The sequence below is a fragment of the Serinus canaria genome, chromosome 4 (assembly GCF_022539315.1).
Source record: "Serinus canaria isolate serCan28SL12 chromosome 4, serCan2020, whole genome shotgun sequence".
NCBI lineage: Eukaryota > Metazoa > Chordata > Aves > Passeriformes > Fringillidae > Serinus > Serinus canaria.
Window position 1 is genome coordinate 62,099,395 of NC_066317.1, and position 22,727 is coordinate 62,122,121.

Sequence of the window (22,727 nt, forward strand, 5' to 3'; positions counted from 1 at the left end):
TTAACCTAGCACCACATCATGGCTCACCACTAAGCCATAGGCTGAAGTGCCACATCCACACATCTTTTCAACACTTTCAGGGATGGTGATTCCACCCTTCCCTAGACAGCCTTTTCCAATGCCTGAGTAGTTGCCTTGCTTTGTTCATAATCCTGATAATTCCATGTTTCCAAAAATTAGAATAATATATTTTCAATACATAAGGTTGAACTGAAGCAAGAATCTCACATTTGTGAAAGTACTGATGCACTTCAGGTGTACAGCAAGACGAGATGCACAAGCACCAGAAACATCCCTCAAGTCACTTGTTCACCTCCCTCTACAGTTAACACAGAGGAATACCCACCCTCACAGAAGGTCCCTTCCTTACCCACCAAGGACAAATCATTTCAATGCCTGACAGGTGGGATAAACTACCTTCAGATCAAGAGAACACCCATTTTAGAACCAATCTCCAAATCTCAGACAACCAGTGTGAAGTGAGGTTATTACAGTGCTCGATGCTAACGAACCAGCAGGGTTCTAATACCATGTTTTGACAGTATTTAGCAACAGACCAACTGAGAACAGATAATCCTGTAGCTACAGTTACAGTGATATAATCAGATTGTATTATCACAAACACAACAGTGTCCATCATCTCCACTGGCTGGTTACTGCCTAAAAGGTGAAATATGAGATCTCCATATAAACATGAAACACTGAGTATTTTGCTGTAGTTATTTCCACAGTTTCAATTAAAAGCAGTACAAAGATGAAGTTTTCTTGCCTTAGAAGTGAAGAGATTACCTGGCAGCTCTTCTGAGGAGCAACTGAGTGCAGGACACATTTCCTTACTTTGGAAGTCACACCAATATCAGAATAGACAATATGCACACACATTAAGTAAATGCAGAACTACATTTTATAATTCAAGCAGCCCCATTCAATGACAGGCTTGGCAGAAAGCAGCTGGATTGTTTTAGTATCATTTCAGAAAATATAATTATATGAAATACACTACTGGGGAACAAAACCAAAACTTACTTTGGGGTTTGATGCACTTCTGACCACCAGTTGTAGTTGGTGTAATTGACAAGAAGCAAGATGTGACACCAGAGGAGAACTAAAGAAGGATGAGTAGGAACCATGGACTGTACAAGGTCACTCAGACTTTCAAGTGTATAGAAACTGCCATCAGATCCATCTCCTGTAAAAAGTCTGGTGGCTGCAGCTGTGATTCTTCTAAACATCCCTGAAAACAATAAAACCATGTTAGAGTAAAAAAGCTCAAGTCTGAATTCTAAAGTTTTAAAATTATTCAGGGTAGAATTTCTGCAAGAAAGGTGAATTCTAAGCAGCTTTACAAATTTAAGGTAAATGATGAAGTTTGCCTAAGGGCAGTGTGTAAACCAGAAATTGCCAGCTCTCACATTCAATAAATAATGTTTAGATAGGTTTCATGACAATTCTCATTAATCTGATACATGAAAACCTTCATTAAACTTAAAACTGTCACCTGTGGACCAGGATTAGTTTGTTGTTTGTAAATTAAAACACAGATGTTCTGCTTAAGAACCATGAGGTAACTACTACTCTGCATGTTAAGGAAGAACACCTAACAGTATCCTGCTTCAGAGGATGGCTTTCCAAACACATTTAGATGATATTAAATGTATTCTCTTTCATTCAATTTCTAAAGTGCAAAAATTAAGTATTTCTGCCATTACCCTGAAAATGTAACACTCAGGAAAAAAGCAGAATTTTGCTTTCTGAATGGGTGATTGTTTGTATGCCAAAACAAAAGCTGGGAAGAAAGAAATGAGAAAATGGTGGGAAAACAAGGAAAGTTGTCTAAAGGTATAGGACATTGGGTTTCTATGAGAAGATAAGATCAGGGTTAAAAAAAAAAGTTTCTTCAGAGTCAGTTAGGAACCAAGAGCTAATGAGAATAATGAAGGAAATTTGCAGTGTTACTTGCTTTCCTTGCCAGACATACAGAAGAATGAAGCTGTAAATTCCACAGCCATGTGGACCAATTGAAGCTGCCCCCAGGACTAACAAACACACAATGTAAATAGCAAAGAATGGGGAAAATAGCTGAGTCTCAAATCTCTGGTTCCACTATTAACAAAGCACTGCTAGCCCATTCCAGCTCCCTGCATTTACAGAAATTGCACCATCTAGTGACTTCCTACAGTCATAAAAACCATGGCACGCTCATCCTTTTACTTTGTCCATGCCTTTTATTTCTTACTTCAAAGGAACAGACTGAGAATGTTCACTTATAATCTAGTAGCTTCCTACAGTTGGAAACACAGGAGTCAGCAATGCTCACATTTTGAAAAAACTGTAACGGGTGAGAAGACAAAACATCCAAGTAGAACAGTGGTTAGAAATGACAGAATACAGCCTATGTTTCCACACACAAATTGCTGTAAGCTACACCCATAGTTAGGAGAATATAATTTAAAGAGAAAATAATTATGGAGGTTCTAACTGAACAAAAGAAAAGCATTACAAATTCAGGCAGTTAGTTAATCCTCAACCTAAATAAATATGTTATGACATGAAAATACACCCAGATGCCTGAACAACTTTTCTTTTACTCTGTTACACCATACTGGTACTAGTGGTAGTAATATACCTGAAGTTATTTGTAGTTTTACGTTAATTTTTAGAGATCATCTAATCCATATAGCCCAGTGTTTGCATAAGTATTTTAATATTTAATTTTAATTTTGCATGAGAATTTCTACATAATTCCTGGAAAGACTCCCAGAGCAGCCTGGAAGCCAGTCACAGCAGCAGAACTAGCTGAGCCTTCCTTTCAATTATCCCCAGCTCCCACTGTGGAAGAACCCACTGCCCCAATTTCAATAACCAGCTTCACTTTCTGATTTCATTGCTCTTAGCTTGACACCATTTAATCACTTTATGCCAAAACACCCTGGTGTAAGTTATTTGTTACAATATTTTATTCAAATATTTCTCCTAAACATAAATTAATATATAATTAAAATTTATACTTTTATAATTATATAATTTTATATAATAAAATAGTATAAACACATAATAAAATTATTAATGTAACGGACACACGGGAAGAGAACTGTCACTCTGTATGTCCAGAGTTCTGGGCCCTAAAGCACACCTAAAACCAAGATTAATTTTGTGTTTCTTCACACACACTCCTGGAGTCTTTGCACCAAGAACCTCAGTTTGGAGAACTCCCATTTTGCAATCCAAGGCAACACAGAGTTCCTTGTCCCATGTCCCCAAGGAAGCCTATGAAGAACCAGGGACTTGTGTCAAGCCCTTTTAAGTTGCAGACAACTAAGAGTAAATCAAGGCTGCATTTCAGCTGCAAGCTGAAAATCAGAAGGCAAAAAGGGCAGTCATAGCAAAGAAAGAATAAAGAAAAAAGAAAGTCACAATAGTACCACTATTCAGAAAATAAGTCTAAGGAATCAAGCTATGGACTAAGGAATTACCAAAGGGGTAGGCATTGGGCATCCAGCAGAAGAAACCTAAGGGAAAACTCCCAAACCTGAAGAAAGGAACTCAAGACTGGCTAGGTGGAAAAGCACCACCTTTCCTGGTTTTCTGGAGTGGTTTTTTCATTTTGGTTGGTTAGTTTTTTGTTTGTTGGGGTGGTGGGTTTTTTTGTTTGTTTGTTTGTTTTATATATTTTTATTAATTATGGCAAAAGCCAGGAACCTTCCTTGTCAGGAGTCTGAGCTAGTGGTCAGTGACTCAGTATTTTAAGCAAGACATAGCAACCAACCTCTAAACTAAATGAGAAATACAGCCAGAAATTTGGAATGCTTTGTGTTTTCTGGACTGAAAAATTTTAGACAGTTACAAGGAGAGATGAAGAATAACTACTTACATTTTGTTCCACAAAGACAGAAGAAATGTGCAAAATGTGCCCTGCATGCATAAAGCACCATGTTTGGTAAGTTCTCTACATGGAGTAAGATATAACATCTTCAGCACTTACATATTCCTTCTCAGTAGTTCAATGCATTTTTGAGTTGTCTTGGAACTTAAAAACCACCACTGCATGCTATGACCTGGGCAACGTTTCAAGTATTACCTGATTTGAAGATATGTATTAAGCACATAAGCAGTGTGCCCAACTCCTGGCAGTAGAAAGTATGTTGCTGCTCATTCATGTCCACTTTTAATTGCTTGGTAACAATATCTTCCAGTAGAATGCCAACCAGTTGTAGTAAGAATCTTGAAAGAAACACATATACAATCAATAGGAAAATTATTAATCTTTCAGAAAAAGATGAGGTTAGCCAATGAGACTTTGGTTTGAAAAATTAAATACAAAGCTCTTGTCCATCCATCCTAAATAACAAATTAAATGCTACAGAACATGTTAACCTAAAACAAACAGTATGCTATATCATCACAAGCATGTCAATAATTACATATTAAATCCAGAATATCTCTCATCAGCTACAGTCACAGTAGCATTGGACCAATTCACTTACAAAGCAAATATTCAGAGTGCTGTGGTGTCTTTACAGTGATTTGCTAAAAGTAATTGAGCTAAATCAAACTAAAACCAATCTGTGACAGTCACCACAGCTCAGCTGAGCAGGGGTAATTCAGCAAGGCACAGTAATTCACCTGTTTACCTCACCTCATCTATCCACATTCTACTACACAGATTCTTTCTCAAACCTCCAGCTGAGACAACGTGTGGTGTCAAAAGAAGCACCAAAAGAAGGCATTTGAGAAAAGCCATCCTTGCTCCTGGCCATAACCGTGACTCCATTACTTACATCACTGCTTTTGGATGTAAGGTCACATTATGGGTGTCCAGAAGACCCTCTTCCCTCAACCCACAACCCTCAGAGTGAACTGAATGACATGAAACAGCATTCTATTCTTATCTGAAGTTCCCTACTCGAGTAAAATGTTATTATTTTCTTAAACAAACAGCTATATCTAATGCTTCCCACCACATTAAAACATAATGCCTTAATAACAAACATTATGTCAACATAATACTGCTGCTATCTCTCCATGCTTCTTTTGCCTGAAGTTTGTTACCATTCAAGGACATCAACATGGGAAGCCAACTAGACAAAGCTGGGTCTTAAAAAAAAGAAAGAAAGAGCACAACTAACTCAATAGATTTGAATCCCACTACTGCCAAGTTTCTAATACAGAACCTGGGCTTCCACTTAAAGGGATGTTACATCATTCAGTCCCCACACAGAATGGAAGGCAAGCAGTCAAGTTTCTGGACCTGGTTTTCCTAAATCCAGGATTCACTCATTTTATCAGCTCTATTAGGTCCTTCACTTGGCCTGAGAAGAGGCACCAAAACAATTCCAAGTTCTAAAATCTGCTCAACTTCTCCATCTCTGTCTATCTCAACACTCCTTCATCCACACACACTTGTCCCATATCAACTTATTAACAAACTTGATTCCATTTAGATAGAAGTTTTAAATGTGTTAAATATTGCCCAATGTACTTGTGATTTCTCAAGAACTCTTTACCTTTCCCCAGGTTACTCAAAAGACAGTGTACCTGGAAAATGTCTCTTCAGGTGGGTATTTCACCTGTTTGACCTCAGTGCGATCCTCTGGTGTGGACATGTTATTTTCTCCACATCTCAGTCTGTTGATTGCTTGACATGAAATCAAGTATGGTGAGAAGGAAAGCTCTTGTATACGGGATAGAACGATGTCTTCTGTTGACTGTGAAATCAGAACTCTAAGGATAGCTAAAATTCCAGAAATCCACAGCTGGACAGTGCTCACTGATGCCTAACACAAACACAGAAATACAGAAGATTGAATACTTTTGAAGTTAAATGACAAAACATAGAAAGGCACTAAAAAATTAGCATTCTTATTAACTTGTAAAAAATCAGACCCTTTTAAGAATGGAGCAAACCAGAAGTAAATTTTAAGTCCAGATTTTACAAAATACTATTCCTGTGGTAACTGTCAAGCTTATATTCACTGGTAAACAATCTCTCAGCTATAAAAGCATTACTAATACTTGTGTAAGAAAAATGTAATTTACCAATTAAATTGCATTCTATTTTATTGTAACAGTACATTCCTGATCCTCAACATACAAAATGAAGCAAAGTAATTCATAAGCAGAACACTCCTGTATCAAGTGCTCCCAGCTGGTAAATCACCTGGCCAATTTGATCCCAAATTCTGCTGCTGGTACTTTAACATCACTTAGCAAATTATTAAAGAGAAACACATTCTCTTTTGTTTTGCATGAAAGATAGCAGATTCTCTCTTCTTTGAAAACAGCAGCTTACCATTGTTTTAGGAGTAACAAACATACTCCTTAATAGCATGTCCACAGGGCGAAGGGATGAAGGGGCCAAAATTTCAAACAATGTGTTCAATACTCCCAAAGCCTCATGAGAGTCTATATGCATCTGTGAAAGAAAAAACACAAAACTAATTTCTAACTGTCCGCTAAAGATAACTTCAACACAAAATTTACACTCTGTGTTTTAAACATTTCTGTAACAACCTGTAAAATGTTCTTTACAGTACAAAATTCAGAGCAACCAAAAGCTATGAAAGATACATTTAAGTTTCATTGCAGGCCTTCCTAGACATGAATTTTATAAACATGGACAAAAATCTGTCATATGAAATCCAACGTGCATACCACATGTATTTCATTTGGAGAAAGAGGCCTTATTCAGAGAAAGAGACCAAAAGACTGACTTGTTATAAAATTTAGAGACTTTTCTCCTCCCTGCACATCCTACCAGGTTTATTTATAGACTGCAATGCTGGTCACGATTAAACTTAGGCAGGTAACTAGGAGAAAAGAAACCTAATCATCAGAAAAGTGAACAGCTACAGTGATAGGACAGCTTACTTGAACAGTTTTTCTAGATAAATTATAAAGCAATCAACTGCAAAAAGCAAAGGACTGGCTCGCAAATCTAGATGATCCTATCCTGCTTAAATAATTAAGATGATAATGTGCAGTCACACAAAACAATCAGCATTTCAGCTCTGCTCTAAAACTGTGTTCTGATCCTGCCCACTCTCCCCAGACATGAGATCTCCTCCCAGGATTGGGGAACTGCCATCATGGAACAAAGAATATCTGGAGCTAAAGCACCTCTGCTACGGAGACAAGCTGGGAGAGCTGGGGCTGTTCAGCCTGGAGAAGGCTCCTCCAGTATCTAAAGGGGCTACAAGAGAACTGGAAAGGGACTGTTTGCACAGGCAGGTAGTGACAGGACATGGGGGAATGGCTTTACACTAAAAGAGGGTGGATTTATATTAGGAAGAAATTCTTTACTGTGAAGGTGGTAGGGCACTGGAATAGGCTGCCTAGAGAAGGGATGGCTGTCCCATTCCTGGAAGTGCTCAAGGCCAGGTTGGACGGGGCTTTGAGTAATCTGGTCTGCAGTTAGACCCACTGTAGCCATGAAAAAAAATAATTCTGACATTCTATGAACATGGGACCACCTTCACACCCTTGAGTAAGTGTTCTGATATTATCATACATCTAAGAGAAACAGAATGCCCTTACTCTGGAGACAGTCTTGATCACACTGCATGTACTTCATGCACTTAAATATGAACTTCATAACTTCAAAGACTTAAGTTTACCTTGCAGCAGTTGTTTTTTCCATATATGGCTACCACAATTTCAGTAAAATTTGTCTTCTTATAAAAAAAGGAAAAACCAAATACTCAAAGCCAGTATTGATATATACATTACAGCAATTATTTAAGGTGTTTACAGAATTAAAACTATGATAGAACCACCTGTTGCTTTGCAAGCATTGGGAGAATGATGTCAGCTATTTGCCGAGACAATCTCTTCCATTTGTCTTCATTTTCTTTATGACACTGCTGCAATACCAAGATGAACATTTCTAGCACCTGAGGAAAAGTAAAAAAAAAAAACCCTAAGTAAACACCCATACTAACAGAAAACATTCCAGTAATATCACAGTAGGAAAAAATATTCATTTCAACCACCTACCAAAAAAGACAAAAGCAAAAAAAAAACCCCACATGAGAGAACTGCACATTTTTAAAACCCCCTTTTCAGGTTAAAAGCCTGTTTTAGTAACAAGTTTTTTGGTGGTGGTTTTTAAAGAATTTTCCAGTTATTTTTATAAACTAGAAAAAAAAATTGCTTTGTACTTTTTAAAATGGTATTGTCAAAAGACTACTCAAACAACTGGAAAAAGAATCATAAATCTAAACACCACACCACTTATTCAACAAAAAGGGGAGGGAAAGAATATGCATGTGGAAAATTGCTCTGTCTTGACTCTAGCTTCATTAAAGTTTAAATTTGGTCAAGGAAACAAACCAGAATTTTTATGGGGCTCATCCACCTGAGATATGTCAGTTTCACATAAAAATTTTAAGAGATAATGGAGCACACCAAGCAAGGAGCACTTCTGGTAGCTGGATGTGTTATAGATTTGAGGGTTACAGAGACCACACGATGAAGGACAGGCAGACAAGAGACACAGCAAGCAAGAAAGTTAATATATGGACTGGGAAGGGGGGACAAAAGAATCTGTTTCAGGAAACAAGTTAGAGCACTTGTAAAAGCAAATTTAGGTAGTTCACATTAGGGAGAGGGAGATACCCAGGTGACTTTCTTCCCAAAAGATTTTCTCAGAAGAGGAGATAGGAGCAATTCTAGGCTACAAAACTTAAATCTGGAACTCCATGGGTGGCAGCTCCAGTGTAACAGAAAAAAATTGAAGGCTGCAGCTCTGGGAACCTCTCAAATGTCCAGGGAAACCACTGCAGACCATCCTAGCCACAGCCAGGGAACAACAGAACAGCCCAGGGTTGGTTTATACATATTGCACCAGCAGAACGGGGTAGAATAAGAACTACAAATGGGATGGTGTGGGAAGGGGGAAGAGCAGTGCATGGGTGGTCTTTAATAGGTTAAGTGTGTCAGAGGGAGATCTGCCAGCAATTGCAGTACCTTATATAACAAAGTTATTCACTATTTCACATCATGTGTCTACAGAGTGTCATTTCATACAGTTATATTAGTCATTTTATGATTATAAAACTACAAATTCAAAAGAAAATGTGGATACACAAAATTACCCCAATCTGAACATGCAGTTCTAACAAATTATTTTGACAAGATGTACTGACTTTTTTCAGAAAATACAGTGCTTACATTAGCATACACCAGAACTGCATTTTCACATTATGAAAGAAAGGCACATTAGGTTTGTTAAGCACCTGAATAAGCAGTAAGATCCCATGTTGATCATGACACTTCTCTTAAAATTACTTTTATGTTTTTCTTTAAAACAAAGTGTATTGACAAAAGTCATTGTTACACTCCTACAAAGCAGAAACATGTTTTCCAAAGTCTGGGTCAAAGTAGTAAGTCATAATAAATACCTAATTACCAGTGTCATTACCTTGTTCAAGTAAGTGTTATTCAAGATATTGTTATAGCACAGCAATACCTAAATCATCTCCATGCAGCATCTTTCCTAATTTTAAACTTGTCTCCTTCTCCATTTTACTCCCATTTTTTTAAGTTTCTTCTCTTCCACCAACCTTCTGTTTATTCTGTCTGCAACACAGCCAAGATCATGATCCTAACTGGAGCTTTTTAGTTTTTTGTTTTCTAGGCTTGACTAGGAAATTCCACAGATATGTTACTTGACCTGAAATACTAATGTGTAGTGCAGAACCTTTCCCATAGCCTTAAAAATCTTTGCACACTCTCTCTATAAGATACCACAGAGAGTCCAGCTATTCCGGTTTTGTACAAAAAATCATTAATACTGCCTGAAGCGCTTTCAGCAGTCACAGCAATGTTACCCTTTCACAGACCACAAAGAGGGACCCCTCATCCTCCTCTCCTACCTGATGGTACTGGATAAGTCTCAGCAGCATTGACACTACAACCTCCTTCTGAGTTTCCAGCTCTTTTCCAGCATCAGCTTTATTTGTTCCTCTTAACACAAAGAGATCATGAACAATGGGTTGCAGAGCTGGTATTGCTGAAATGAGATGCATTTGTTTTAGTATGAGACAAATCACTCCTAAACAGTGATTTCTTGAACTAACAGTTCAGTTCCTAAAAGTAAAGTGGGTTCTAGTTCATTAAAGGTTTTACCCATACCTAAAAACCCACAAACCCCATATTTATCATGCATAATGATGGATATTTTTTTACTTCTTGTAGAAAATTTAAATTATAGACACATTTTACCGTTCTTACAGAGCTAAAAAAGGTATTTTTATAAAGTATTTCTCTGCAGAATCACTGGAAAGTATAAGAAAGATGCTGCTACTTAAAGGCTGAAAGTAGAAGGAACGGGAAGGGGACAAAAAATTGAAATCAAAGCTTTGCACATACTGCTAAGTTGTGAACTTATTACTGAATAAAGTTTCAAATAAAAGCTTTGTTGCAATTATGAACAATGCAAAATGTGGGGCAGCAGCTTTAGTATTTTATATTAAATTTCCTGAAGGAATTAAGTGAGAGGTATTTCATGTCTTAAAAGTTAGTGTCTTCTGGAACACTCAGTATGATAACAGCTTTCTACAGCTTAGTAGTCAACACTGGATTTACTGCTGAACTATTACTAATAAGTGTTGATGCCTTTTTTCTTTCTTTCCTTTTAATAGCTTTTTTTTTGTTTTTGAATTACCATGTGTAACAGCTTTCCTCCCACTGGCCATGATGCCATCACACAGCTGAATGATCTTGGGAATTCCAATTATTTGTTTGGAATGATATCGCTCATAAGATAGCAACACCAGGAAAAAGAAGATATTAGGAATAATTGCCTCTGACTCCCTGAAAACAAAATAAAAAAATTCAAGTGTCAAGTTTGAATTGCACAGCTTTGTTCAGAAAAACCTATCTTTTAACAGTCAAGGTGTTTTTGCAGAATATGTTGTTCTGGTTTCATACAGTACTTCTGTAATTTCTGTGCCCTATTCTACAAAATGGGTTTTTTCCCCAGGGATTTCCTTCAATCTTTGACCATTACAGTTACTAATATTATAACATACTATCTAATTCACATTAGATTATTTCTGTAGAAGATCCACAGAGCAAAAGAACAACTTCTCTCTCTTCATTAAAACTCAAGTGTGAGAAAAACCAGAAATGACAGTAAAAATTTCACTGCCTTGCTTATGACCTATTAGGTCCTATACAATGTGTACTAGGTGACCAGAGTACATATGGATTCACTCTAAATCCACAATAGGAAAGAGTAGCTCTCCCTTAAGCAATTGCATCTAGCAATGAAATGCTGATTTCTGGAAGCATAGCTTTGGCAGGGAGGCCCAAAAGAATGGGTTTACATACCAAAATGGAGAAACAAAACAACACAGTTGAAGATTATTATTATTATTTTGTATTTTACTTCCTGACTTCTTCAGTCACATGGAACCTAATATCTGAAAGCCAGCTATAAGCAATATATCACAATATATTGGAGCCAGAGAATAAACGAGCATATTGGCCAGAAGGGAACTCTCCCTTTCTCATAAGGCAGAAATAACCAGCAAATCTAATCCCTACTTGTAACACATCACTAATCTGTCTTTCAGAACAAGACAGTTGCAAACCCTCAGTGTTCAAAGGCTCTTTGCCAATTCCATACCTGAACTGTCCTACTTCAATGTATTCAAACTGTTTTAGCACAAATCCAATAAACACCTAAAGAGAGAAAAAAGTGTGCATCAGAACAGAGACATTAATTTCCATTTGAAACCATTCTGACAGTTATAGACAGGCACTGAAAATCATTTGCACCATGTTATGAAATGTTCCCTCTGCAGTTACAGAAGATGGAAAAATCTGTTTAAGCTTATTACAGCTTGCATGAACTTATGCTACATTTAACCTGTAGTCTGTATATTTTTAAGTATAACCTCATCTTTCACTCATGAAATACAATAATTGAGGTATTACCATCAAGAACTTAAGAATCAGCCAAAAATCTAAACCGAGATAAAATCTAAACCACTTATGCATTTAAAAGAATTATCTCTTCATGAACTTACAGAAAACTTAAGTATTGCAAGTCACGTTCATTTATAAACCTGAAAATCACTGTAGTAAATAAAACACTTCTAAGTAAACCACTTAAATTTTATGTTACAAATTCCCTGCTTCTATGGACAACACACAGACTACTGTATTTGCCACTAGCTCCCCTCACTGCCATTAACATCAAACAATAGCTGTCAGCCACGATGCTCATTATCAGTGATAAGAAAGTCCATACTCTCAGTATGGAAGAAGGCATTTCCATTTGTAAATGAAGTTTTATTTAATAAAATTGACTGTATTGTCCACATCACTTTATCCTAAAGTCCATGTCATGAGCAGCTCTTAAATAGTTGTTGCAGAACCCAAAAAGTCATTTACATGCAAAAAATTCCCCAGAAGTCTGAAGCTACTTGTGGCTGAGGGCTGGGAAATTGAGTCTCACCCTCCTGTAAGTCTTCACTTTTTTGGACTGCTGGAAATATTTTTGCTGCAGGTGTTAATTGAGCCTGCTGGTGAGATGCAAATGTGGTGAGGTACCAACCTGATCTGAATCCAGGAGACAGTAGTTAACTCGCAGCTGAACCAGTTGAGCAAGCAAGTCTAGAACTTGTCTCTGCAGCTGTACCGACGTTGTTGTTGTGTATTGTTTCAATGCTTTTATGACAAGGGGTTCAAATAAACGAATGTGATTGTGAATAGCATTCTGTAATAGAGAGATTTTAAAGTAATCTAACATCTGAACCCGTATCTGATTCAAAGCCAAATTAGTTGTGAAAGGAGGAAAACTGTTTTAAATCTAAGGTACAGCTCTTTCAGGAGAACTCAGATACAAGTACCTTATCAGCACGATGTTTTGCTGCACTGGAAATGCTAGTTTTCAGCTGTGTAGAAACTTTCTGCAGCACATCAAACCATCTGTTACAAAAAAAATACAAAAAAACCCACACATTAAAAAAATACAACAAATATATTGTCCTTAGATGCATTTTACTGAGCCAATGCCAACTTCTCTTAATCTACTTGACTGCTTCAAGAATCTTAGTAAAAACAAAGGGCAGAGACAACCTACAATACACTTCAGAAAAAGATTTTCTAGTCTTTGCTTAGTTACCCTTCTGCCTTTCCTTTAACACACTGACTATTTGCTGTATTTAAAAATTAATAACATCCTATTAAATACAAGCATTTAAAATTATTATGCTTTTAAAAAACTTCAATGATATCCATTTTAATGACTTAACTTTGCTTTGGAAAAAACACATTAGTGATAACTGCAACCAGGATGTGCTCACCAAGGCAAGTTACTTTGCTTAAGTCTCTATTTTCAAGTTACACAGCACAGCAATAATACTCACATTTATGAAAACCACTAAGAACAGTGAACATTATGATGTAAGGGAAGGAAGTTACCCTGAAGCATCGTGCTCCTGCTCAGCCTGAACCATGTTCCTCAGACTGGCATCAGCAAGGGCCTGTGTAAAGTGTGTGTAAGGTGCCATGAAGCAGTAGTGGTAGAGACCAGGCCTCAGGTTGGACGAACCCAAGCGCTGAGCTTTGCCCTGAGCTTTGCTGGGGTTTGAAGACAAGCCATCGTACTGAGAAGCCAGATTTGTCCCAAACAATGTTTTCAATAACTAGAGAAGAAAGTTGGAAGAAAAAGAAGAAAAGTTAACATTTCAGGAAAGAAACCCTTGACTTGTCTCTCACTGTAATTAATCTTTGAGGACTTAAACCTAAATATTTAATTGGAAGCCTGCAAGAAATCCATCACTAAGGCAGTCAGTTCTCTGCTTTCTAGGGTTTTTTGATACTTCAGTAAACTGGCTGAAGAACACTTTCATAAGGTAGGAAACAAGCTTGTTTTCTTAACATCAGCTAAAATAGTTTTGTGAATTGGAAGCAGTTCAAGAGGAAACTAGTATCAAGTTACAGAACAAGTCATGGAAAAGAAAGAAAATATGCTCTGTTTGCTCCACCTGGACCCATGCTTCTACAAACCACTTCCCTTACAAGCATGGCCATTCTTAGCACCCAATTGACAGCCAAAGGACATCAGGATTAACACTCACACAACACCTAAAAAAAACCCTCGTTACCTGCTGTACACACACTGTTGCCATTGTTGGCTCTCTGTTGAAACATGATTTTAGATATCCCAAAATTTCTTCTACACACTAGAAAATCAGAAAAACAATGCATTACACTGTGGGGTTTTTATTATATAAAACATCACAGTGAAAACTGGTCAGTAGCAGAGGTTTTTGTACTAAGTAAAAGTACATTAATTTGGAAATCAACAAATTAAAGAAAAAAATGAGAATTTAACATTTTCCTCCTAATCTTAAAATACTACAATGTCTAACACCACAGTTAAGGAGAAAAAAATAGCAAGACACAGGAGAGGAAGGAGGGCAATATGACTTCTGACATTTTGTATATTTAGACATCTGAATACAGGGAATGACTGAAGGCAAACCATTTGGCTGGAAAGAAAAATCCCCATGAGAAATTTTAAAAGCAAAAAATTATTGCAGTTTTCAACAGCAGCAATTTAACCTGGAGAATCTGCTTTAGCACTTTATTCAATTTTGTGAAGCACAACACTTCTAGGACTACTGTCCCTTGGAAGGGGCAGTATGATATGGGCTTTCTCCCAGTCAGGACCAGATACCGGACAAGTTAACTACAAAAGAAAAAACAAACAAGTCTCATACCTTTCCAATGTCCTGAAGAGTAGCAAGTTCCAAGATTTGAGAGAGAACATCTAAGGCAGATCGTAAGAAACATCCAAATTTCTCATTTGTGTTCTGGAGATCCAAAGTAACCTGTTCCCAGAAAATTAAACCACTTTACTGGACAAGGAGATACAAATTACTGGAAGAAGTGGGTATTGACACAAAATGATCTTTTATATAAAATTTCAGTGTATTTCAATCAACATGACTGACAGCTTAGACTGCCTTATACATTGTTGGAAAGGCAGGACTCCATTCTGAGGAAAAATAAAAGGGATCCTCTTGCTTGAGGAAGGCCTAGGGCATTGACAAGCCATGGAGCTGGATGATGCATTTCTGATAAACACAGCAGGTGTAATAAGGACACAGTCCTTGAAGTGTACATAGCAGATGATCAACTCTCTAAGGAATGCATCTTCTGTCACCTGAACTAACGAGGAAAAAGCTTCCCCATCCTGAATAAAGTGCAGACAGAACAGACATGGGGATTTATTTGGGATTGCCAAGCCAGCAAAAAGTCATTTGGTACCAGTAATAATGACAGCAGAGGAACAACAGGGTGACAGTGCCTATTATGGGTTGTTATTTGTTTTTATTTGTGATAGTAGTGACTTTTTTACATTCTTTTTTCGTGTATATAAACTGTTTACACAGGTAAACAAGTGAGCTGACAGAGGCAGAGCCTGTTTAAAAGAAACAAAATGATTATCCAACCACATTGCAGTCCAATCAAACAATATCATGCAGTACCTTATAATTAGCATGGGTTGCTTTCAAAACATCATATAACTTCAGGTATGATGGAAGATGATAAAAACTTCCCACTGAAGATGATTTACTTGTTGGAACAGGTCCTGTAGCATCAGTTTGCCTGGAAGCTTAAAAGAATATCATAGATTAGCACAATATGCCTTTTCTAGGCTGCTCATGATATGTACACAATATAATTTACTACATCTGCATTATTAAACAGCATGGTTTTTTCAATCCACATGTATATTCCAAACTGCAGAAACAAACTGTGCACAACTGGAAAAGGAACAGCATTCCAATGATCCAGCCTGCTGTGGTGAGAGAAATTAACCCAGAGGGCTTAATACTAAAGTACATGTACAATTTACAAAACTGAATTAACACCTGTTTCCTTCATTCATTACTAATGAAAAAAAAAAGGTTTCAAGATTCAGAATCTCATTTCCAAAAGCAATGTAAGTAACTCCTGCCAAAAGCTGGAAAGCAAGTTTCAAATTTCTTTTAAGCAACATATGTGCAAAAATTATTTTAGTCAGTAGCTCAGTAGATTCATAAAAAGTGAGGAAAAGGATTCAGCAGTGCTTTGGTTCTGAAAAGTACAGGTAATTTTCAGCTTACAGTTCATAAAAACCAAAACAGTCAAGAACCTCCCACCCACAACTGCCTTTCCACCAATGCAGTACCCTGCCAGTCTCTTGAACTAAAACTCCAGAAAGGTTACTCAGTTTTATTTCTTCTCTCTCTGCCACAACCACTCAGTGTGGGGCAGGTAGATGGAAGGGTTAACAGAAGTGACGTGCCTACCTGGACTTGCTTCACCACTCTTCTTAGGGCTCATTGGCACAGATGCCTGTTCCACAGACTCCCTCTCCTTCCCCTTTCTCCGAATTGGACTAAGAGAAGGTGGATTTGTGAGAGAAGGTAATGCTGCCTAGAATTAAAAGAACCTTTATTAGTTTTGTGAGCCAGTTTTCTTCTATAAAAATACAAGCATATTCTTCTTTTCTTTAAACTCCCCTTAATTTGACTGTCAGTTAAATTGAAATGTTTCAGGTTCAGGAGATGAATTTCCTGTGTGAAAAGGAAACACTTTAATATATTCTCCACTTTATTTTTAACTTCAGCACAGGCCAATGAGATTAAATTTTCAGCTTCAGCATAAGCCAGTGAGATGAAATTAGAGCTCAATGGCTATACTTCCATTTGATTCCAGATAAAGGAGTGTCAAAATTCTATTCAAACATTTTTAAAATATGAAGAAATTACTGATCTTAACAATACTGTCTTACTGTTTCTAAATCAGTCTCTAAATGCATTTGCCTCAAAAAAATCTCAAAAATCCCCAAACCTGGAAGTACCTAATATAACCTGTAAAAAGTCATAATATTTTACATAGGATATTCAGAAGATAAAAGTTATTTTTAGCCCCAAAAGGAGCTCAGTGCATTACAACCAGCCAACCAACCCAAAAGTCAACACATTTCCTAGAGTATGCCATCCAATACTTCATGTATTCTATATACTCCTCACTGAATTAATGTTTAAAGTGAAGTCACCAGGAATAAATGACTCAAAATTTAGGGTTATATTTTAAACACTGCAGAGCTAAAGAAAAACCTGTTATGTGAAGAAAAATATGCATTTTTTTCATGGTACTTGCTTTACTATACAGAGTGGAGTCATTATCAAGGAATTCGATACTATACTTACTTACTTACCTATATCAAGTCTAAAATGTGAAGAGGTCTATAGCACAATAGTATTTAAGTCACATAATTTTACTTTTTTATTTTTAATATATACCTTTACTGCTGGACCAGGAGCAACATCATCCATCACATGTGCACAAATATTAATGACCTTCAGCAGATGAGAAAAGAGCTGTTCTACTAAAGAGACTAGAGCTCGATCTGACAGAGCTGGCCAGGGTTCCTCCTGCTTTGCAGCACCTTGGTTTGCATCTTCTTCAGCACTCCAGGGATTCTTTAAGCACTTGGGAGCACTTGCTGCAATTTCAGGAAAGAGAAGACAAAACTTGGAATTAAGCACCAGAAAATTTTGAAGGCAGCTATGGTTATTGTCTCTATATGAACAGAAGTTCAATCAGAATTTCAAAGCCAGGAGTAGCTGCACAGTTTAAAACAAAACCAACAAAATTTGAGTTCTTTGTACCCAGCTGGTACTAAGCATGCCCTTTGGCAACTGGAGGAAATCTGCAACTTAGCTACAAAGAGGCAGCTTCTTTTCAAATCTCCTGAGTGCAAGTTCCTTCTTTATTTCTTCTGCTTAATCTTGCAAGTTTTTATGGCATACAATCAGAATACAGCGAGATATGGCCCTTCTAATTCTAATGGTAAAAATATTAGGACAATCCTACTTTTTTTGTCCTGCCTTACCTGCAAGCAAGTTTCCAGTCAAAATCAAAGCATCCTGATGTGCTGAGAGGTCCAGTGGGAACCAAGCTGATGAAAGGAGAGACAGGACCAAGCCAGCCATACCAATGGTGCAGCCCTTCTGACCTTCATCTGAAGAACTTGGCTGGGAAACACTGGAAGTTTAATTTTGGAATGTCATGACTTTTTCCCCCCTTTCGGCAAATTAAAAGTCTTGAGAAAACCAACAGCCAAGCAGATGGCTAATCTAATGAAATTAATTCTGTGCTACAAAAATACACATTTAACACTCAAATACAACTTGAAAAAGCAATTTGCAGCAGAGACCTGACAATACTCTGGTTTCTTTAAGAGCTGTTACCTTCCTTTTAATAGCAAATATCAAGGCTATAGTGACATCTACTGATAAACTGAAGAATTCTGCATTTATTTGCTACCCACTACAGTCCTGAACTATCTTCAGTCAAGTCGTGTGCATATGCAAGGTAAGGACAGGAGACATTAGCTGTAGTATTGCAATGTAACAAGACAGTGCTTTAAAGTGACAAGAAATTAATTAAACAATTGCATTCCATCAAATCCTCTATATTTTTTGAGTGAACAATATCCAAGATGGTAGTTTTCTGCTGCATTCTTTATTTTCCTTGACAATAATTATAAGACCAGATTTTCCCATAGAAATCAAGTTTAAGAAAGGGCAAACAGATCACCAGAAGACGTTTGGCAGAATACTCTGAATTACACACATCACTTCAAAGCTGTAAAACCTAAATACTTCAGTCTCTTTTGGAAAAAGACCTCATGTAACCGCTAAAAAAAGGGAATCTGGAAATCTTTCAAAATATTTTTTATTCGAAATAATTAAAATCTTCTAATATGGTTACTCTGGTCTAACACAACAACAGGAATTTCAGAAAATTAAACTGACACTAAGTATAGCTATCATTTTGATAAAGCTCCAGAGGTAATTACAGTGCCTTCCTTTGGTTTTTGTAAAGTATATTCACAGGCAACTGTTATTTATTCCACATACAGTCAGAAATCCATTACTTAATCCATGTTGAGCTGTACAGAGTTGGAATGCAGCAGTTCCAGTAATGTCTTAATCATAAGAACAACAACACTTAAGATAGGAAGGAATTTTGGCAAAATTCTCATGTTACTATCCATGTTATTATATTCTTATTATCCAGATCAATAAATTTTGTGGAGTCTGTATCACTCCACAAAAATAAAATTACAGCCCAAATTCATATAAACAGTGGCCAAAAATCTGTGAAGAAGGAATCAGAGGAAAGGGCAAAGGCTATGTCACTGAATCATTTATAAATATTACCAAAGGCTATGTCATTAGATCATTTATAAATATTACCAAAGGCTATGTCACTGGATCATTTATAAATATTACCAAAGGCTATGTCATTGGATCATTTACAAATATTACATGCATCTTTAAAACAACCTATTTAAGCTACGTAGAAGAGAAGATATAATGATCTTATTTTCCAACTAAGTACTGCTCACATCCTGAATTACTTCATTTGTTACCACTGGACCACACTTTTTATACTACATATACATATACGCCACAGTTAGGGCCAGCAAGGGAAGCAAGGGCTGCTGACAAGAAAAGCATCTGAGGGATGCTTGTTTTTTTGTGTTTGGGTTTTGGTTTTAAAATAAGACAAAATTTCCCAACCAAACAGAGTAAGAGACACAATGACAGCAACAAAGAAAATCAACACAAATTATATTAAATCTATTTAAAAACCCAACAGCTCCCCAGGTGCACATCTCCAGTAGCTACTTTTATTAGTGCTGTGCCATGTGAGCAGTAATCAGAGGCAAAATCAAAGCTTTTAGGCTGCCACCTGTACGTTTTCATCCTGAAGAAACTCTTCAGAATGTAAGTCATTTGGGCCTATCATATATTACCTATATTAACACTGAAGTACTATAGATACCCAATTCGCTGTTCCCACTTAGAGCACCAAGTGGAACAATTTAAATGCATCTGATGCTATTATAGCAGCCCAGATAAAACAGTTTCCTTGATCCACCATTTTTCAACATAGACACGAAACCAAGATGAAAATTTTAATGTTCAAATTTTAAAAAGATACTACAAAATATAATATCCCAAAGATAAGCAGCCTTTCAAAAGCATGGAATATTTTCTCCTATATCACATTTCATAGATGCTGACTATATCTATCTTTCTGTAAGAGCAGTTGCAGCCAATCCCTGTGACAGACACCATGGTTCCAAGGATGACAAATGCTAGCACTTATACCCTGACAACCTGAAGCTATAATCTCCTGTATTCTTGTATTCTGTACAAAGTTCTTAAAGAACTGCTAAGATAAAGGACTTCAATGCCTAAGTAAGTCCACTTCTGTTTCATAAATGTGACTTCCAGAAGCTCAATTAACAAAAGAGGGAACATACCCACAATGCCATCCCACACTCCAGGTGCAGACTGGAAATGTTGTGGAGAGAAGACACAAAGCTTCACAGCAGCCAAACTGAAAAGCAGACACCAAAAATCAAATTAGTTTCAGCACAGGAAGAGCTAGCAACACAGTATCTTAAGAGTGAGAATTAAATCTATTACTACTGCCATTTTCACAGTACAAAAGCCCCAAATACAAATATAGTCAGGAGATCATAAAAAAAAAAGCAAGCATGTAAAAAAGGAAATAGTCAGCCACCATAGCAAAACTCAAAGAAACTCATGTACAAAAACTCACTGTAAGTGCTCTTGTAGTGGATACTGTCAGTGCATGGGAAATTGCTGCAATAACCCTTGAAAGGTTGTTTTCCATAGTGACATCTGTTGGACTTTGCAGCATATTGTAACCTCTGTATGCTCTGAAATAAAAACATTTATACCCACTAAAACATGTACTTAAAAATCCCCATCCCAATCAAAAATTAATTTTATTACTTAAATATTTAAGCTTAAATTACTAGTAAGTATTTCACAGACTGCTTCTAACACACAAAACCAGAGAACAGTCTAAATACCATCTTATGTTGCTGTATTTTTGGGGTTGTATTAAATGCTATTTAATTTATATATAAATCCTCTTTGTTAGCAAACAGAAATAGTAAATCAATTGATCAACTGTTTCTAACTAGATACTTGAGAAATGACCACCAATTTAACTTTGCTGTTGTCTTTGCTGTTGCTCAAATGGATTCAACATTTTTACATGCTCACAAAGTTTGGATTATTGCTGTAGAAACTCTATTTTCTATACAGAATAACACTGGATCCACAAAGTACTATTGCTTCCATACTATACCATATATCTTAAGTGAGAAGATCAAGACCATATACCAAAAGGTATATAATTAAAAACTTTTACGACAAACTGATAGAATCCAACAACCCCTATAAATACATACAACTCATACTGTCTGTAAGAGAAAAAGTACAGCTGGCAGCAAAAATACAAGATCACACTACCAAAACTAGAATTTATTTTTAAATTAAAGAGGGAGTACAGCCTTCTGCAAATACCATCATTAAACAGGATGTGGAGATTTATAAACCTGGATCAACATACCTGAAGAACAGTAACATACATACAATTAGCTTGAAAAGCTGGACCTGGTTTTATAATTTAATGGGCATGTAGGGTGACTTCAGGATGGAGAGAAGAAACTATCTCAAAACAAGGACTCAGTGTGTGAGCACTCACCAGTAACTCACAGCGTATTCTCTGAACATGAGTCAGTTTCTGTGGAGCTTAAACCTACTACAGGTGCTCCAACAGACCAGAAAAGGAATTGATAAGCACATGGATTTGCAGGATTTAACTACAGCCCTAGACAAATTGCAAAGTGAAATTTGGGTCTCCATTCCTTTGGAAGCAAGGCCAGGCAGGAAACACACCTGGTGATAGTGCTCACTGCAAAGTGAGATGGGGGCTGTGTCTCATGCATGAGGAGTTTCAGGTAGACACTGCTTTGGTCTCGTGCTACTGCCACCACTGGGTCAGCCTGTCCTTGATCACAGTTATAAAACAGCTTTGGAACAAGCCTGAAAGAAAATTAAGTGTAAAAAAGAAAAATTATTATTCAGATATTATTTAACATCCAGTTTAAATCCATCGAATATACACTTCAGCAAGCTATGAATGTTAATTACACATATCAAATTGTAAATAGCTATTACCTAAATTCATTAAGCTGAATTTATCTCTATATAACTGCTCTTCATAACAATCAAGGAGCTCAAGTCAGGACAAAGCAACTGCTCCAGACATACATAATTTTTAAAAAAGTATTTTATGGAGATACCTCCCCATAGATACTACAACAAACACTTAACATAGATTACTCCTCTCTTGCTGTTCCCCGATCTTCCCAGATATTTTCCCCATGAGTATCTATATCAACTGAAAACTCATTTTTACTGAAAAAATATATTTTTTACCATCTGATTTCAATGCAGCAACACTGAACATAAAATCAAATCCAGTCTTCTCGAACAGTATTTTCAACTTATGTGGAAGTGAAAAGCTATTTTACACATGTTTTTGTAATCTCAGTGAGGGTACTCCCAATGAATGTCCTTACTGGATGTTTCAAGGGGTTTCTACAAGCTTGTAGTAGCTTTCTTGGGCAGGTTAAGTCTTTTCCAATCTTTAAACACCTCCTGTCACTAAGTCAGCGCAAAGATAAAAAAACTTCAACTTGTTACCACTCAATTAATAAAAGGACTCCATTTTAGAATCAAGTCCCTTAATAAAAGCCACAAGCTCTATGATGCAATAGTTCATGACTCCTCTGCTGAGCTGCTTTGGCAATAGAAACA

General features: G+C 36.8%; 1 protein-coding gene across 2 annotated transcripts in view; it reads right to left on the bottom strand.

The window, feature by feature from the left end:
• Positions 1-22,727, bottom strand: part of HTT (huntingtin) — an 80,820-nt gene that overhangs the window by 28,936 nt on the left and 29,157 nt on the right. For both annotated transcript variants that reach the window (XM_018924504.3, XM_009099101.4), the window contains 20 exons: positions 21,804-21,950; positions 20,653-20,773; positions 20,351-20,427; positions 17,906-18,057; positions 17,313-17,515; positions 16,314-16,440; positions 15,507-15,634; positions 14,736-14,846; positions 14,118-14,195; positions 13,432-13,655; positions 12,858-12,936; positions 12,563-12,724; positions 11,630-11,685; positions 10,664-10,812; positions 9,873-10,009; positions 7,773-7,889; positions 6,290-6,412; positions 5,536-5,774; positions 4,079-4,221; positions 1,027-1,234 (listed from right to left, as the gene is read on the bottom strand). In XM_018924504.3, coding sequence (XP_018780049.2) covers positions 1,027-1,234; positions 4,079-4,221; positions 5,536-5,774; positions 6,290-6,412; positions 7,773-7,889; positions 9,873-10,009; positions 10,664-10,812; positions 11,630-11,685; positions 12,563-12,724; positions 12,858-12,936; positions 13,432-13,655; positions 14,118-14,195; positions 14,736-14,846; positions 15,507-15,634; positions 16,314-16,440; positions 17,313-17,515; positions 17,906-18,057; positions 20,351-20,427; positions 20,653-20,773; positions 21,804-21,950 — 2,781 coding nt within the window. The remainder of the gene's footprint in view (positions 1-1,026; positions 1,235-4,078; positions 4,222-5,535; positions 5,775-6,289; positions 6,413-7,772; positions 7,890-9,872; positions 10,010-10,663; positions 10,813-11,629; positions 11,686-12,562; positions 12,725-12,857; positions 12,937-13,431; positions 13,656-14,117; positions 14,196-14,735; positions 14,847-15,506; positions 15,635-16,313; positions 16,441-17,312; positions 17,516-17,905; positions 18,058-20,350; positions 20,428-20,652; positions 20,774-21,803; positions 21,951-22,727) is intronic.